This window comes from Eucyclogobius newberryi, unplaced genomic scaffold (genome assembly GCF_026437365.1).
Source record: "Eucyclogobius newberryi isolate DKJ021-1_F unplaced genomic scaffold, fEucNew1.0.hap1 SCAF_19, whole genome shotgun sequence".
NCBI lineage: Eukaryota > Metazoa > Chordata > Actinopteri > Gobiiformes > Gobiidae > Eucyclogobius > Eucyclogobius newberryi.
Window position 1 is genome coordinate 16,149,628 of NW_027315823.1, and position 19,552 is coordinate 16,169,179.

At 39.9% G+C, this 19,552-nt stretch overlaps 1 protein-coding gene across 1 annotated transcript in view; it reads left to right on the forward strand.

Moving 5' to 3' along the window:
* The window catches only part of cntn3b (contactin 3b), a 68,718-nt gene extending 51,767 nt beyond the window's left edge, over nt 1-16,951 (forward strand). Inside the window, exons 14-23 of the mRNA XM_072451893.1 lie at nt 2,802-2,919; nt 3,492-3,650; nt 5,264-5,413; nt 6,444-6,514; nt 7,555-7,789; nt 8,509-8,618; nt 11,828-12,014; nt 13,980-14,092; nt 14,695-14,860; nt 16,606-16,951. Coding sequence (XP_072307994.1) covers nt 2,802-2,919; nt 3,492-3,650; nt 5,264-5,413; nt 6,444-6,514; nt 7,555-7,789; nt 8,509-8,618; nt 11,828-12,014; nt 13,980-14,092; nt 14,695-14,860; nt 16,606-16,697 — 1,401 coding nt within the window. The 3' untranslated portion in view covers nt 16,698-16,951. The remainder of the gene's footprint in view (nt 1-2,801; nt 2,920-3,491; nt 3,651-5,263; nt 5,414-6,443; nt 6,515-7,554; nt 7,790-8,508; nt 8,619-11,827; nt 12,015-13,979; nt 14,093-14,694; nt 14,861-16,605) is intronic.
* The last annotated feature ends 2,601 nt before the right edge of the window (nt 16,952-19,552 follow it).

Genomic DNA, 19,552 nt, shown 5'->3' on the forward strand with positions numbered 1-19,552 from the left:
AGAAAAGTACAAAATGAATATGCCCACATACAGTACAATCTTAGTACATAATGCAAATGTTTGGCTCTTTGAACAATGAAAAATAACATGTGGGCATATAGATCAAAGTACAGAAGGACATCGGCAAAGATACCAGAGGAGCCAAACGCCAACTCCTGGTTGACAGAACAATCGCTCAAGACTGCAAAACCCGACGCACCAACCTGTGTACTGCCTGAATTGACTAGAAGAAAGCATATGACACAATGCCTCATACATGGCTCACTGAATGCTTGGAGATGTACACCAATAGGAACGCCAAGAGCCTTCATAGCAAACTCAATGCGGCTGTGGAAAACCACCATTGAGGCCAATGGTTAACCACTTGCACAAGTGTCTTTCAAATGTGGCATGAACCAAGGTGATGCGCTGTCCCCACTGCTGTTCTGCATAGGTCTGAACCCGCTCAGCCAAATAATCAACAAGACTGGCTTTGGATACTGATTCAGGAATGGGGCTACCATCAGTCACCTCCTCTACATGGATGACATCAAGCTGTATGCTAAGTGCGAGCTAGACATCAACTCACTGATCCACATGGCAAATAAAACAGCTACACCCTGCCAGTGATCAGATACCCTGCAGGAATGATAAGGTGGCCAAAGAGACCACAGACGCGAAAGCTCCTCACCATGCATGGAGGGTTCCAGCACCCTGAGACTGTATACTAGCCATAAGGAAGGAGGCTGTGGAATGATGATTATGAGACCCACAATCCAGGATGAAATATCCAAGATCAACATGTCACATCAACACATCAAGGACAAGGCACCAAAACAGATTATGTGCTCAGTGAACGTCTCAGTAATGAGAACAGAAGATGATGAGGTGCTGGAAGAGGGACCATCATGGAAGGACAAGCCCTTACAAGGGATGTACCTTCAGAATTTATCTGATGTGGCTGATATCAAGAAATCATACCAATGGCTAGAGTAGACTGGACAGAAGGACAGCACAGAGGCCTGTTCCTGTGGCTACACAGGCTCCTGAGACAATCACGCACATAACTGCAGGGTACAAGATGCTGGCAGGGACAGCATACATGGAGCGCACTGTATGACTGGCATAGTGTACAGAAACATCTGTGCGGAGTACGGGCTGGAGACCCCAAAGACAAAGTGGGAAACACCTCCAAAGGTGGTAAATAAAGACCAAGGCCAAGGACTTCCAGATACAGACTGACATAATGGTGATGGCAAAACAACCAGGCATTGTAGTGGTGGATAAACAGAGCAGTTGTTTCATGTTCACCTTATCAACGAAGAAAGTTCCTTGTTTCCCCTTGTTTTTATTCACTGACAATGGCAATCAGTTAAAAACTAAGCCTTCCACCGCAGTTTATCACTGTATGTGCATATATTAATAATATTTGTTTTAAAAGGCAAAGCGCTGAGGATTAGCCTTAAAATTCAATTTATCCTACTAAAATAAACATATTTAAACAGATTAGTACAAACCCAGTGTTTTTGCTTGGGCTGTTGCCTTCCTCATGGCCATCTCGCTCATGCTGCTTATGTAAAATCATATTTGCACTTTTCACCCACGGTTCTGCTCCTGTCTTGCCAGAGCTTATGTTGTATCTGAATAATTATGTGGGTGCTGCCAATTAGAAGCAGACTGTTGTGCGGGGCTGGTGGCTGTTTGTTGGTGGTGGGTTGCGCTTGCGCCGGAGGGACGGCCAACTGCAGTATCTGTCGAAGTACATCTGCCACGTCTGCTGCTGTCTTTGTAAAGAGGAACAGATCAGTGGCCTGGAGACACTGCCATTGTGCCGAGTGTTAGAATACACACGTCGCTGTAGCTTAGAGACACAAAAAGACTAGACTGGAAGAAACCTATTAAATTATTTATACGTTTTGTCATTGGAATCATCACACTCTTGGTTTTTGTTTAAACTGAGCAATCAACAAATTATTTGTTCCATTTTATCCATCTTCCATCATCCATAAAAGTGAACTGTCAAGCTGCTTGATATGTTGCACATAAACGTGTAACCCACTTATTTCCAGTCAAATCATTCATTCTGGGAAGCATCAGTGTCAGTTTGTACTCCAAACACACAATAAAAAAATACCAGAGAATAAAATAAATAATGAATAAGACTTTTATATGGATTCTGCCTGGATTTTTGCTTAATTTCAAGTCCCTAAAACTCATTTTCAGTTGTTTAACCTCAGCTTTTAAAAGAAAATTGTCAAAACCCAACAGATGCTCATTTTACTGTCAATCAGCCGATCCCTCCAGAAACCAGCTTTACTCATTCCTATATTTAACAAAGAAATCTAGGCGGGATTTAAAATCTGAATCGCTCTGTGCAGAGCTTGTTTCTACTTATGATTAGAGTAAAATAGACATCAGAGTCCAAAACTACAGAGTCTCATCTTCTAAAATCGTTTCATCTTCTCGCTTTATCTTCAAGCAAAAGGGGTTAAACCTAAATATAGATAAACAGAAGGGAACAAGATCCCAGCAATGAAACACTTGGAATTTAATGTATTCCTTGTAGAGGGTCCATGCAGTAACATATGATCATAAATATGTCAAATACATCAATCAGAATTGTTGCTGTTCAAAACTTTTGGAGCCAGCACTGTTTATACAACGGTATTTAGTGGAAGGTTTGTTGGTACAACATCATTACATTTATATGTGTTTACTTATATTGATAGTCAAGTACAGAAACATCCACATCACTGGAGCAGCAAGAGACAAAAGGAACAGTCTTTGCAGGTCGACTTACTGCCGTCCTGATCTTCTTTCAGAGCATATCTGGAGACCTGATGATACGGAACATCCAGCTAAAACACGGGGGGAAATACGTCTGCCTCATTGACACAGACGTCGACAGCCTGTCCACCTCTGCCATTCTGGTTGTCAAAGGTAGGAGCACTGTTTGATTTTATGCACACGTGCTGTTTCGGTCGTATGAATAAAACAGAGAGGGGTAAGTGCCATACTCTCCAAGTGAAGATACTCAGATTTACCGAGAATGCTCCTACAGTCTTCCTGCAGCGAAAGTGGAGTATGACTCTTCCATCAGCTCAGGTTTATATTATGGAAGGTAAGAGCTAGCGCACTGATGTTTCATAGTGTGGTTGAGAAGGGCGTCGTGCAGAGCCCAGTTGATTGACATTTGTATTCATGCCTTTATCAAAGTGAAATAGCTGTCCCAGGTGCTGCACCAAGGCAATGTTTATCACAGAAATTCACATAATTGGCTCATTTACACATAGGCAAAATATCACAGAAAACATTTGAATAATAGTGCAGCAGACCAGACAACAATGCCAACACGGAGGAGACTCATTTCTTTCTTGAATTTGTTCTTTCCTTGCCTGGTAAATGATCTCAACTCACATTGGAAAAGAGAATAAAATCATTCACACATCACGGACAAGGCTTTGCAAATTGTGTTGCATATCAACAACAGTGTATTTTTGTGCCTCCCGTAGGTCCTCCTGGCCCTCCCGATAAAGTATCAGTGGAGGAGATCACTGACAGCACAGCTCAACTGTCCTGGACTGCAGGCAGAGACAATGGCAGTCCCATTACCGGCTACTCCATCCAGGCTCGCACCCCTTTTACTGTGGGGTGGCAGGCTGTCGATACAGGTACTACACCAAATCAAACTAACTTTAAAGATTTTACTGAAACTTTTGTCTCTTTACTGCCATTGTGCATTGTGTTCAATAGATAAACAAATAACAAATGCATCACCAACAAAGTAGATTACTCTTAGCCACACACCCAGTTGTGAAGCAAACAGGGGAAGGCTGTTGGTCACTAAGCAGAAAGTTGTCTGTACTTAGAGCAGAAGTGCCAAGTAAATGTGTTTTCAGTCGTGGTGTCACATTCAAATTCAACAAGTTCAAATTGTTGCCCAGGACATGGAAAGTAATGGAGGCAGCTTTTTTTCTGCTGTGCATCAAATCGTCTTGGTGTGCGTTGGCCTTAAACCAGTTGTTGGCCTTGTACAGTTATCTGAAACTTGTGGCCACACAGATTTCTTAGGAAATATCCATGTGCAGAGGTGTCCCAATCTTCACAACTCGAGACTTACTTGATACTTAACTAATGAATTGGAATGACTTGGGTTTTACAGGCTAATTATATTTCTAAAGAACTATAATGCACGTAAATGCGGCACATTTGTGTTTATATGAGCCATGTGCTCCTCAAACTATGTGGAGGGCCACTTGCTTCTGTAACCGGAGCATGTGTGAGAGAGAGTGATTTACCTAAGAGAGAGGGCATGTGACAAACATTCAGGTGCTTTGCAAGAGGCAGCAAGAAACATGTATACTGTAAAAATATAGTAGGCTACATTATTGCATGATTTAAAGGCAGGTTCATTTCTGTATCATTCCATAGAGGGAGTGTGTCGCCCTCTCTCTCACGTGAACACACACAGCACCAGAAGTCCAATGCATCAAGCAATTAATGCAAACCATGGCACTGCACCGCATGGGCCAAGTCAACTTTGTTCACTGAAAACTGCAACAGAAAACATATGTTCACAGGGAAACCCTAACCCTCAGTACATCAGAGAGGGGTCAGTGAAGCCGCAGTGGCAGAGAAAATGAATGCTCAACATTTATGGTCATTAAAATGTAGCGAATTCAAATGAGTATGAGCTCATAATATGAGTTCAGGTATGAGCTCCGTGCTTGTATCCTTCCTTACGGTTTTATAGGTACGATATTGTAGTTGTCATGTATTGTGATGTGTCTGTCGAGCAGACATCCTTTTGCGCTGATTCCACGCCCAGTTTTACACAGCACCACTGCTGTTGTACTGGAAATGTACTCAGGGCTGAGTGGGGTCACGAGCACAGAGCCAGCTGAGTAGAGCCGTGCTGGGACTAATGGAAAAAGGGCATTACTTGACTCCGTGATCAGGTGACTCGGACTTACTTGTGACTTGGACATAGGTGACTTACTCCCACCTTTGCCCATATTTCTAGATTTAAATTATAGACAGCTGGGCACTTTTTGTTTAGATTTATAACTTAATTAAATTAGGCCTATATAACTTTCTAAAGAAAATGATCATGCCTCAAATCATGCGATTGTTAAAAATTCAGTGGTTTCAACATAGAACATAAAATGAACCATTGTCATAGTTCCCTTCTTCTAAGTCATAAGTTGTGTCATGACAGGTATGACTTATTCATTGTCCTGTGGTGCAGTAGCATGTGTGACTCACTGTGCTGTTCCTATCCCAGTGCCAGAGATAATCAATGGGAACATGCTGACAGCTACAGTAGTGGACCTGAACGCCTGGGTGGAGTATGAGTTCAGAGTGGTGGCCCGCAACACTGTCGGACTGGGAGAGCCCAGCCCCCCCTCAGTCAAAACCAGGACAGAGGATGCAAGTATGTCATCATTTTTGTGTTTACATTCTATTCAGTTATGAAATTGTAGTTGCATTTTAGGGTTTTACAAAAATAATTAAACTGTTCATGCAATTTTCTAAAGCAGTGTATTAAGTTATATCTGCATACAATGTTGGGCTGTGGGTACGTTTTGTGGTTATTATCTTCTCTTACAGTGTGTTTAATCTCCAAATACACCATAGAAATACATAAGCATTGGTAGTATACCCAAAGACAAGTTTTCAAAACTATCTGCTACAAAATATATTCAGAATTCCATTCATGGACCCTTAATTAATGGGAGGCGCCATCAGAAATCTGGCCTAGGGAGCCAAAAGAGCAGTTAAGCTGTCACTATTCGTCCAGGGGCCAAGGATGTACAATGCATTAGACTACAGTATATTATTAGACCTGCTTATATATATTTTCAGATTTTTAAAAAGCATAACTATAAAAAAATCCTCTTGAAATTGCAAATAATTTTCACTCCACTGATTGAAATTTAGCTTGGTTCAAATAGTGATAGTCCTAATGATAATAAGTCTGACAGTAATTCATATTCTGAATTCAAATTATTTTAGAATTTTAACATCCTCATTGCTATTATTTAAACCGACTAACAGTGAACTAATCCTGGAGCAGAATCACGTTCCACGCGGCTATGATGGAATGCTTGTACCTAGTTGACTATTAGAATAATTGCAATTGACTCAATAATCTACTTTTATTCGTAAATGCTCAGACACCATATTTAACCTGTTTTTCGGTTATTGTATTTAACTAATCTAAATCTACAATTCAAATTATAGTTCCGTGGAAAAAATACTCACTGACTAGTCGAGTAATAGTAAATAAGTAAGTTGAGTAATAGTAAATAACCATTAGTTGCAGCTACAAACTATTACAATGCTTGTTTATGCACGTCACATCAATCTGTGTGGTGAGGTAGCAGTGTGTATCAAAGCCGCTGTGATGGGGTGAGCGGTGTAAACTGCTTTGTAATTGCTCCCTTCTGGGCTCTGCCTCTCAGTTCCAGATACAGCTCCCACTGATGTCGGAGGTGGAGGCGGCACCAAGTCGGAATTAGTGATAACATGGGAGGTAAGTCATCTGTCACATTTTACTGCTGTCTCTATCGCCCAGTAATGGTTTTGTTTAATTGTGCAGAATTGAGTGGAGCAATTTTATGACCCACATTAGGGTGAGATACCGCTCTTTGCCTCGGCTCAGCAACATACTGCCATTTTTCAGGCCAAGTGCAGGGACAGAGAGCACTTTTTCTCACAGTTCAGCAGCCAGAGATACACGCCGCACACAAACCCATCACAGTTAATGTGCACTTCATAGAGCCATAATCTGGTATGCTCCTGGAATCCTCCAATACAAACATTTACATATATACCAATAAGTCAGTGCAAACCATCTGTTCCATGTACGCCTTACTATTTGTTATTTTTTACTAATTGTCAGTTCTTGCTTGCACTGCAATTTCAGTGACAATATTTCACATACAGTATATAGGGTTTAATGCAGCACAAAGATTCATGATTATGCTCCTGGTGAGGGATTAATACTAACCGTATTAAGTACATTCATTCATGCAGGATCATACATGGACAGTTCACAGTACATTACAAATTGATGCAATTCTGACATAGTTCTATGATTAGTATGTATATTTAAATTGCCTATTTGTATTTAACCTTTCAACTCTTCAGAAAACAAATCATTTAGACCATTTGTGTTCATTAAAGTATCTTCAAACTAATCAAAGTGGCAAATTACCTGGTACTTTGAAAAATAGCCGTTTAATACCTGAAGGAAACTTGAGCAAAGACAAATTTAGAAGTAACTCAGCAGTTGCTTGTTGCTGTTGTGTCCACTTCTCATATAATGCCAGTTTAAGTGTGATTGGTGCTATTCAGAGCAACTCTTGGCTGTCACATCTCTGTCAACCCATAAACTCAAGCAATACAGTTTTGCACCAAGAAAATGGGCAAATAATCTGGCTCTCAGATTCATTGCAACAATAAATATTTTATTCTTGTGCTTTATATATGAGAATCCTGCTCAGACGGGCCTGTTTGTTTCTGCGTCTGTATGCCTTTTAATATCACTATAGTTGTGTGTTTCACTCCCAGCCCGTACCAGAGGAGCTGCAGAATGGTGAAGGGTTTGGCTACATCATTGCCTTCCGGCAGAAAGGCACAGTCATGTGGACGCGAGCAGTTCAATCCACACCTGGAATCTCCCGTTACACCTTCCGCAATGACACCCTGCCCGCCTTCTTCCCGTTTGACGTCAAGGTGGCACCTTTCAACAACCGCGGAGAGGGCCCATTCAGCACCATTGTGACAGTGTTCTCAGCAGAAGAGGGTATGGACCACGTCATGATTCATTTATGTGTCTAGATATAAAAAATATTGTTACACGCAGGGTTGAGATGTACATTGAAACATTTACGGAGATATGCCACATTGGAATAACAAGTATTGCTTGTCAAAAAACTGGGGTTCGAAACTCACTCTTGCATATTACGTTTTTTTTTTTTTTTTTGCATGCAAATATTTGTATTTCTCTGCATGCTAAATTATTTTTTTCATGTATATTTCCATCCACCTGAGAACAACAACAAATATATCTTGAACCGATTATGTAGGAGCCAACTCAAATCAAGATAATTGTTGAATTCCATTACTTCGAGCAATGCAGCTATTTCGTTTTTACAGTGTGGCCAAGTGCTTAAATACTCTTTAATCTTCATCCTTGATACTCTGACCTTAGATAACAAGAACAAAATCAATGCGTCTTCCACTTCTTCCCCTCTCAAGCTCGGAATGTCAAACGAATATTAGTTATCATGCTGCTAGATTACTGGAAATCCTAGCAGACACTTACCACACAGAGCGCTGTCAGGGAGGTATCCGGTTAATTGAATTTGCCGGGCAGATAGTCTTCCCCTATGTCACTCAATGATTCCATTAAAAGCAGGAACTGGGGAAATAGCTTTGCAGTGGAACTACGGGTGTATTTTTTGCCACACTTGGTTATTGCTATTGCTACATTGGGTTTTCACTGCTGTTCTATTCCTGCAGTCCCCCGTGTGGCTCCTAAGAGGGTCGTGGCTCGGAGTGTGTCGGCCGTACAAATTGAAGTGGTCTGGGAAGCTCTGCGTGCCATCTCCGAAAGAGTGCTTGGATATGAGGTATGCATCACCCCAAACACTTTCTCCTCTCTGAATAATAGCATCTTTCTCGGTTTATGGCCTTTCAGTTAATTATACAACTATGTGCTTCCTTCTTAAAGACAGTCCCCGTTTTATTGCTTTATTCAAGTTCATATAGCGCAGTATTTCTACCTGCGTTGCATCAATGGAATTTCCCCATGTGGGACAATAAAGGATTATCTTATCTTATCTTATCTTATTGTATTCATGGATCAGAATTTTGTTGTCTGATTCCCCGTGGTGAGCATCTGTGTGTTTTCATCAAACTAGATCCTCTTTTGAGATTTGTTGTTGTTGATTGCTAATTCCATTGCCTTAACTGCCATCTCATTTTATAATTCCTTAGAGAGGAGTTATTGAGTCTGAAAAGGCCTTAAAATTACAAACAAGAACTTGCCAACTTGACAGCTTCATTGTGGAGTTAATAGTGCCAAACAGCTTACGTCTCAGTAGGATAGAATGCGTTAAGGATGTTTGATGAGCTCCTGGAACTGCATTATATCTATCTATCTGTGTAAACTGAAAATTCTATACTCAATTTGCATGTGCAATGACTGTTTAAGCGCTGCCGTAAGTCAAAAATATTGTCCAGGTCTATTGTCCATGTAAAACGTAGTCATGTTAGAATAGACCAAATGAAAGTTCTGAATTTCAGTGATAAATCCTCGTATCCAAAGCCATCCACGCTCTGTGGAGCTTCTATTTGAGTACGAGAGAGAGAAGGGGCAGGCATGTAAAATATAGCTGCCCTGGACGTTCTTAAACCTAAAATAGACATAATGTACCAGAAAATGTATTAGAGGAGTACCTTTTTTAATCAACCACCAGACGACGCCCCCTTATATGACATGTTGCAGACTATCAGGTTGATCTTTTTCAAAATCCCACCATTATGCATTACTTCTAAATGCCACTGTCCCCTTAGCCCTAGTTCAAGTATATTTTTATAAATGCTCTTACATCACCAGTGACCTCCACCACCGCTAATGCACAACAGAATAATCCTTTGTGGAGCTCTTTGGTGCGCTCTCCCCTGGTGCTCTTTCAGTCGCTGTCACCTCTGGCCCTGCGCTCACGGCTCACACTTTCCAAAGTACTTACATAGTATTGCCTGGATCTGCAGCTTTAATTAACACCATTTCAAATCTGTATATAGAGCATTTACACTTAAGCATTTGAATATTACCTTACACTTTAGTCATTATGAGTCTTATTTTACAGACTTCTAATCGAAAAACATACTAAGATCCTGGGAATCGGAAAAGCAGATTATCCCCTGAGGCGATGTTTTGATGTGATTATTTATCTACTTTGATATCGTGTTATACCAGCTAGACAGTTCCAAATGTGTATATAGGCAGATTCTACTCTACTATGTATACGTAAACTCATAATGTCTTGGATTCAGAGTATGTGAGAGTTTTTGGTGTGTGTAGCTGTTAATTAGGATAACTATGACTTGAAATTATTCAGCCAAACATTGATCAAACAATTGTAGATCATGTTGTAATCTAAAGCCCTAAAAGAGAAGGCGATATCAGAAAGAGTAGCAGACAAATGGTCCCCGTGATCGGTGGCGGACATAAAGGCAGCTGTGCACTAAGGCAAGAAATGCTCCTGGTTCATTTCTAGCTTTTTTGAACACCAATTTCTCTAACCATTTCACTAACTTTCCTTAAAACTGATTAAATATTTAAACAGCTAGTTTTATTTATTACTCGGTTTCAGATGACATATCATATTTAATACAGAAGCAGTAACTAAAGACATCTATCATTATTATTCAATAAATGCAATATTACATGTGAAAACACAATGCCACTAAAACATTGCTGAATCAGTTTTGATGAACTTTTGAAAACACAAGCATAAGCTGAGATGTTTTTTTTTCTGCGGTAAGCCTAGCCAATAATAATAAAGATGTGTTTCCTCCTTTCTTGGTTAGTAACCTAATGCTCTATTGATAGATTGTCCTTTCAGTTGAAGGGCGTCATAATCCACTGGTGAAAAGTACTGTTATTGCTTCATTCTATTTCCGTGAACAGTGTACTTTAAATTTCATCATGTACACAATTCATTCTGCTTTATGTGCTGGAATTAATGTCATACAAACCCATGTATCCACTTTTGTGATTCTTATGTTATGCGAAATGTTGTGCATGTAATTGACGATTGAAATGACAAGAATGGTAACAGTTGAACTAGCATTGATGAATTGGGTATACCTGTATTATTCATTCTTGTAAAGCTTCCCTGAGGCATATAAATGAAGAGCTGTCCTTCATTGACCACCATTAATCACACATAAGAGCGAAGTGTCTTGTTGATGGACACACGTGGAGTATGCCACACTGGGAGTCTTAAAGCCCTGAGTGCTGAGCCACTGCTGGGCCAACAGTGTGCTACTTATTAACTGCAATATGAGCTAAATATGGCGTGCATCAGGTCTTTACTCAATGTCATGTGATTTACTTGTTTTTAAATAAGACTTGTGTGTTTTATTTTCCGTAAAGGTCGCTCCCAAATATAAGCCGCACCAGCAACATTTTCAAATAATTAAAACAATATATAAATATATCTATAATACCTATAGGCCGCTCCTGTCTATAAGCCGCATTTGTCCACGTTGTAACATGAGATGTTTACACAGAAAGATGGTACACAGTAGTGATGCGACCGGGTTACCCATAAAATGCTGACTGCCATATATATTGCAGGTCGTTCTCCAGGTTTATCTTTGCGTTTAGCTCCGTCTTCTTCCACATCTGGCTCTGCTTCTGTGCTTCCACTAAAGTCTTCTTCTACAGTGTGTTAAACTCTTGTGCTTCTTGCTTTAGTGCCCCAAGTTAGCCCGTAAAAATAGATAAATTAGCTGCAGGCATCACATAAAGTGTGTGAAAAAAGTTGCGGTTTATAGCATGAATTGAAGCATGATACATAGATCATTATTTTATATTTTATTCATTGTAAACCACAGTATTCGTTCAAAATTACTTAGTACCAGCTACGGGTCCATTGATTTTCTGTTCAAATCCGTAAAACTGATTCTCTGCTGCTGGTCCCATTTCATAACCAACAGATTTTCATTAGCAGGGTTTTTGTTTTTGAAAAGAATCAAATAATCAAATCATTCAACGAATCACAAGTATCTACAGAGCAGGTTGATTTAGTCTAACTTTCACCATCAGGTCATGTACTGGGAAGATGACACCAAACCGGATACTATCGGAAAAGTGCGTTTGACAGGAAACTACACCTCCACCAACCTGACGGGCCTGAGAGCAGACACTGCCTACTACCTCTCTGTGGCAGCCTTCAACACAGCTGGCCCGGGCCCCCAGACGGCACCCATCAACAGCACCACCAAAAAGCCTCGTGAGTGTGTCCCCAGAGGCACACACACACACACACACACACACAAATATATGTACATCCGCTGTCTCACACAGTGTTGTTCTGTTTTAGGAAGCTAGCTGCTTGTTCAATTAAAATGACACGAAGCTTTTCATTTGATTCAAAAAGAAACAGCAAGTGCTTGTTACTTGTGATGTTATATAGTCACAATATAATATAATATGCAAGTGATTTCCAGCATATCATATTCAGAGTGCTTGGATCATTGGGAACAACTCTAGTGGCTGCACTGTGCTTAATAGAAGGTTATTGGGAATATGGATTCTTTACCTCAATGGAAAAGTGCAGTTTGTAATAATTGTGTACTGCAGTCTTTGCTTCCCTTTGAAATTGAGAATGAATGTATTGAACATAAAAAAAATATATATTTCATCTTTCCAAAGCATACATCCTTATGTTAGAATCTGTGAGGTGAGGTCAGCGGAGGCAGTGATCTAGGGAAGATAAAAACATCTTAGTGTTAATGAATGCATGCTGCCCAATGAGCCGAGTGCAGAGTTCATTCAGAGCATTCTCTCACTGCTTCTCCATGAAATTGTTAGGACCAAAACTTTTGCGGTTGGGCACTTGGGGCGGGTTCATCTGGCGTTGGATCCTCTGTCTCTGCACAAGGCATGTCTGTGCTTTGGTTAACTTTATTTCCAACATTAAAAAACATAACAAAACATGTACATGAAGTATCTACAAGAAAATAGATCGAAAAGGAGTGGATAGATGTGCAACCTTATGTAGAACCACCCCCTTTCAGTACAGCGTTTACACTGGTGGCACTGATAATTGGTGCGTGATAATTTAGTCATCACAAGCAGCTTAGAAATGCCAAATGAGTTCACCTTTCAAAGAACTATATAATACTATTTTTCAACACAATTTCTGGTAATGATTTATGGATTCAACCACACAATGTCAAATGTCACTGCACAGTTTACCTGAGCCTTGTTACAACTAATGAAATAATTGCAAATAAACATGTTGTTACTGTATCTCTAGGCCTACAGCATTGAGTTCGTATTTGCAAATTAAATATGATAACTTAAAGATGAACTCATGTGTGAAAGTTGCCAAATTGTGGTCCGGTATAGTAATTGAAATGGTCTTTTATCTCTTACATTTTGCTAAATAATTACTTCAAAATACGTGATTTGTTTGCTTTTTCAAACAAACATACTTCTTATGCTTATAAAGAAAATATGTGGGCAACTAGTACAGTGGAAGTAAGTGGCCATCAACAAGATGAACCTGCTGCACTTTGCCTCACCAGATGCAAATTCCTCTGCACATCACTGGTTTGATTTAGCAATCCAAATGAGTCACTACAAATCAGTGAACGGATGATATTTCACTTGATTTATTCACTATTACAATCACACAAACATCATTAGCATGTCAACATTTGAACCATTTATGAACAAGATGTGGCCTGCAATTTTACATTTCCCTTTTAAACTCTGTACGTCCGGCTTTAGATAATTAGTTACATCCACAAATAGTTTGACTAGACTAATTATTTATTTAAGATGTGGTTGAGAGTCTGTTTTGCATGCATGCCAACACTCCCGAGAAATACTAAAATGACAGACAGGATATTTTAGAACTGCTTTTTCTGTCAATCAACATGTTTTTTGCGTAATATAAATGACTTGTGAGTATCCTGTAACATCACGAAAAAAGCAGAATCAATTACTTGTGAGCTTATTGATTCTGCTATTTTTTTTCCATGACGTTACAGGATATTCGGTTTGGTTACATAAAAAGATGATGTTACAGTTAGTTATTTAATTTTGATCCAGTCTACACTTTGAGCTTTTAAGACTGCAAAACAAAGTTCAAAGTAAATTGTATTGTTTATTTTACTGTATATCTTAAAATACTTGATTCTCTTAAATATCTCAAGTATTTTTTCTCCCTGCTCTAATGTCCATCCAGCCCCAGACCGGCCCCCGCTTAATATTCAGTGGACTATGGTTGGCTCCACGCTGTCACTACACTGGGACCCGGTTGTTGCCACAGAGACTGAGTCAAAGGTCACGGGATACTTGGTGAGTTTAACATTAGGTCTCTCACATTTAATCGCATCGGCAATTACAAGTCTTTGCACCTCCTACAACGGCATTCATTAAAAAAGAAATCATGACTGAAATTAGCTGAGGTAGCTTTGCATATATATTATTTTTTCAATGTGAATTATAAATATTACAGGTCTGAACGCAGTTGGAAAAATGTCCATCTAATAGGATTTACATGACTAATAGTGCCAGCTCTTTCTTCAAATTCAGAATTACGTTTATTCATCCCCAAGGGGAAATTATTTTTTTCTCCTTGAAGATCATTGAAAAGCATTTTGCTTTTTTGATCCACTGATGTAATTTGTCACATTTTCTCATAGTTTTTCATTCAAATAGCTTTTCTCAAGTTGAAAATATCTGTTAAAAAAATGTATAAAAAAACATTCACACAAGCCACATTAAAATTGGGACATTACTTGAACTAAAACCAGACAAGGACAAAATCCGGACTAAAACAAGACCCAACTGAGTCTACATCATGAATTGTTATATGAATTGTTCCATGAATGTGATGTGCTTCCCCTTTCACCCACCCAGTAGTTTTCTCTGTTATGACTCTATGAACTTAACTTCAGGTGCTGTTGAAAAGACACCGCTACAATGACATGACCACCATCCTGACAACCAAAACCAGCATGGAGTTAAGCCTGTCCACCTCTGACAACTATCTAATCCAGATCAAAGCCATGAGTGAAGGCGGAGAAGGTGCGGGCAGCGAACCAATCCACATTCACAAATTAAGTGAGTTGGCTGTTCTCTCCGTTTGCATATCACCAGCCCTTGATGAATCCTAAGTGAGAATTCAATAACTCCGCAAAAGAGCATTTCATTTGGCTGGGGTGCATCCCTCTGCAGCCATGTGTAATAGACTTACCTCAGAGGAAAGCAACCTTTTTAGAAATGCATGCGCGGTGTCATCCATCTCTGCCATTGGGTTATTATTCCTTGTTGACTGGCTGCACAGCGCCACAGCATATAAAGCAGTTCTGTGCTCCCATCCAGCTGCCGGGCTAAACTGTGAGGCGGCTCAGTGCACACACTACCATCTGATACAAATTTTATCTCCTCCACAAGCTTAAATGGCCTCTCCTGTTCAAGCCAGCATTAATGTAGGACTAAAAGGATTTTTTGTAACTTCAGGAATACTTTTGATGCAAGCGATTTTAGTGCTTGTAAGTGTGGCTACAGTACTGTGCAGGGCTTTTATTGGCAATGGCATTTATATTTCACATGACCAATTAAATTAAATCAACTGATACTCTGCAAAGCTTAATATATTTGGTGCATAGCTACTCAAGTTACGTATTGTTTCTTATGACATTTGTATTATATAGTAAAGCATTGGACCGAACACGCACCATGGGATAACTGTAATTATATCCTAACATAGTCCCCTAGCATCTAGTTAGTTGTAGCCTTTGGCCTTTTGTGTAGCGTAAAAGCTTTAGTGGAACAGTTGAATATTGATCGGTTGAAGCACACCACACATACCAGAGGTCTCTTTATTTCTGTATTTCAAACTTAAAATGATTGTGCAGTGGTTCTAAAATGTTTCACACAATCTACCACCTAAGAAAATATTTGACCTTCCAAGTACCACCATATCTACCAGGTCTAAACTATGCCGTTTGGTGGCACTTGGCACGCTTGTTGATCGATGTCTTCTCTTTTTTTTGATGGATAGCCTACCTTTAAATTTCTTTAAATTAAAAGGTATTTCTTTAGAGAAACTCTTTACGATTCTAAAACTACTATTCAGACACAATTACAATTGAACATGTTAAAAAAAAAATCCGCTCGACACAATAGCCCATTGTGCCAGTGTCCAACAGGTGCAGGTGTCTGGGGAGAGGGTTAGAACACACGCTGGTTAGATTGTCAGTTGGCACTAAGGCCACTGCAAAGTCCAGGAAGAGCACCTTTCCACTGATCAAGAGTGAGTTTTCACACTAAAAACTTTGGTTGAGTTTTGTCTGGAATTAGTTTAGTGAAAGCTAAATCTAGGGAGGGGCAGAGGAGACTGGGTCCGTCGTTACAGATACAAAAGCTCCATACATAAGGTGGAGGCGTCGACGAGAGAGTCATTGTAAAAGATACATACGCTCAGCACAGACGTGTACAGAGGCAGATAGCGCGCTGTCGTCTAGGGACGGTCAAACATGGAAAAGAATCAATCTAAAAGAGATGTGCCCATCCCAGAGACACCTGCTACGCTGGAAATGTCAAATAAGCATGGAAAAGAGCCAGTGTCTGCCAGTGTGGTCTAATAGATTAGGTTTTCCATCTGGCGGATCACTAAGCACGGACAAAATGAATGATTCATGTCAGCAATTCGTGAAATTTAATGAATAGAAATTAAAATTTTGTGATTTCTGTCATGTCTTTGTGATTTTAATGCATTTTTTTCCTGTTGTGAAGCACTTTGAATTGCTTTGTGTACGAACTGCTCTACAAATAAACTTGCCTTGCCTTTTTGCGCGTTGCAGGTATGGGCGCGCGGGGCTCCGGGTCGACCCGCCCTGACTTGTGCTACCCCGGCCTATTCCTCATCAGTGCACTGCTCTGCTCCCACTGGTGATGTCCAATCAGTCCCCTTCAGTCCCCTTCAAGCCTCTGTTCTTCAGACTGTGTTCTTCTCACTGGACTGAAATGAGACCCGCACTGGGAAATTATAAAGGACCAGGCTGCATCAGACAAGCACCGACAGGACCAGAACTCACATCAAACTAGCATCAAATCAAGTCCGGATGATTTTAGTGTATGATTGTATATATATATATATATATTTCTTTTTCATTCACGTGGCCCACAATGCTTTACTCTTGACTTACACCTGACCATGACAGTACGTCCTATCCATTGTAGATCTCTACCAAAGTAGTAATAATGGCTGCTGCTTCATGCTTTTGGCCTTTAGGCATACACACTTTGCAAAAAACATCACTTTAGTTTCCTTTAAGTTTGATTGCTTTGTTCTTGGTGTTTCAGATGTGGTTGCGTGAGAGGCAAATTCAGGGAATGAAACAACCTGGCTCCAAGAACCAATTCTTTGAAGCAAATGTTAAGAGTCATAGCCTGGTTATTTTTCATAATTAACAAAATAACACTAAAGATGATTTATTGCTAAAATATGTTGTTAAAAATAATCTAAATTATAATATTAGTGCTGTTTGAGAGCCTTAAGAGCTAATTCTTCATGGGTGCCAATTCAGAAAAATCACTTGCACACACGTATCACTATAGATAACGGATGTAAAAAGACATTGGAGCTTGCATCAGAAAAACCGAGGGAAAAGTAGACATCTTGCATGAGAAACTATTGATTCTTTAGTGCACAATAACCCCTGTGCACTGTAAGTAATACGGCATTATGGTGTATATGACTCCCATTCAAACAAAGGCTTCAAGACATCTCCACACGCACTTCTGAAAAACTATTAATACCACACACCCACTTTCATCTCAATTTGTGCAGATTTTTTGCCAAGAGAAGCACCTCTAGCATGCAGACAGTTTCACGGATTTGTCGAGTACATTAAGTCGGCATCTCAAATTGATCAACGGTGCCTCAAAGTCACTTATCTCTGCACATTGAAAAATATGAACCCTCAGCTGCTGAAGGCTCCTCCACAGTATCTTGAAAGATCTTGGCATTTGGCTCTCTATCTCACTCCTCTAAATAATAAATGACTATCACAGCCTGTTTGCAAAAAAAAAATAATCAGATTGAAGAGAATAGAGATGTGTTACTGTGTCGAGCAAGTCCCAGGTGTAATGCTCCCTGACTACATTTAGACGACCCCTGTTCAAGATGCGCAGGTCATATAACAGTGTGTGCTCTCGTGACCAGGTGGATTACATGATATTAGTGCCTTCATCACTGCTTGGTTTTAAGTTTTAAAGTGGAAGTTATGTTGTTTCTTTTTGCAGTGTTATCATGCAAACAATCATTTTTTTTAATATATATATATTTTTTTATTTATAGAAGTTTCTGTCACACTGCTTCTGCGATTTTGGTTGTTTGCAAGTTGTTCAAAACGGCACACCCACCTTCCAAAATGTTCCATATTAAGAAATAGTTCACTTCTCACCATATATTTTACCAAGGAGAAAAGAGTCATAAAGGTGCACTAAGTAACTTACGCGGAGGGCTGCCAGCTGCTTGTCTCCATGGAGATCATTCTCTGCTCTGCCTGGAATGTTCCACAGTCTAACGTTAAGCAGTTCTATCATGCATTCATTCAACTACAGGTGTTTTTATTGCTAAAAATGTATTGAAAGTGTGCATTCTCACTGTGAGCGGGGTCACCTTTCCACAGAGCTGATCTTTAGCTCGAGCTATTTGTATTACCTGTGTGTTTCCGTGGAGATAGATATGCTTAATGCCACACTGTGAGACATTTCAGTATTAATTACATTTTACATTTTTTCATAGAGACTGGCAGCTGCATACCCTACACTTCCTTCACCTTTAATCGACAATGCTCGTATTTTGAATAACTTGGGCAATGCTACTTTCCTTGGTAGTTTTGTCATGGTCTCAGTTCGTTATATGACAAATTCAAAGAAAATCAGTCTTCGTCACAGACTGCATGTGACAAATTAGTAAGAGAGAGGACTGTTGAAATGAACCCTGCTGTGACCAAAGTGTGCTGGGGCAGAACAGCAACATAATTAGCATACAAACAAATTCATGTTATGAATTGTGCTTAGTTTGTCCCAGTTTCGTCACTCTGTTTTGGTAATAGTATTAGTAGTAGCTCTAGTAGTAGTATTACTAGTAGGTGGGATAAGACTTACTTAATAGCTGATACGTCAGACACTGTATTTCACAAATTTGAGGGGAAGAGAGTTGACATAATTGTCCAAAGAGCTGTACAAGGTGAGCTGTGCCGACTTGATACCCCTAATTGCACAGTATGACAGATGCTTAAGCGAAAAAGAAGCACTTTTGAATTCGTGCCAGAATTTACGGTGTCGTTATTAATGTATGACTCAAGCCGCAGCATAATTTATGAGCTATTAAGGCATCAGAATAATTGATGCCAAGTGCTTTTACTAGAAATGAAGGGAAAGGTATGGCTTTCGTTTTGAAGCCTAACGCACACTACAAAACTTTTGAGAATGAATTGTGGATGAAGCTTTCGAATCTTAAGAGAGGACGGTAGATGGATACAGGCCACCCAAAACACTGCTTCACATACTGTGCCTTTTGCTGAATACAAGGCTGCAGACCCTCATTTGCTTGGAGGCTGGCCTGGACTGTATTTTGCATTCCTTACCCCGCCCCGAAGTCAAGCAAAAGCACAAGAAACTGCTGCAAGCTGAATGAACAGGTGTGTGGACTATGGAGGCCTGGTAAAAAAAAAAAAAATTGACCCACATTAGGGGGATTTCTGCTGCTGCCGCCTGACTGATGATTACGCTGCTGCA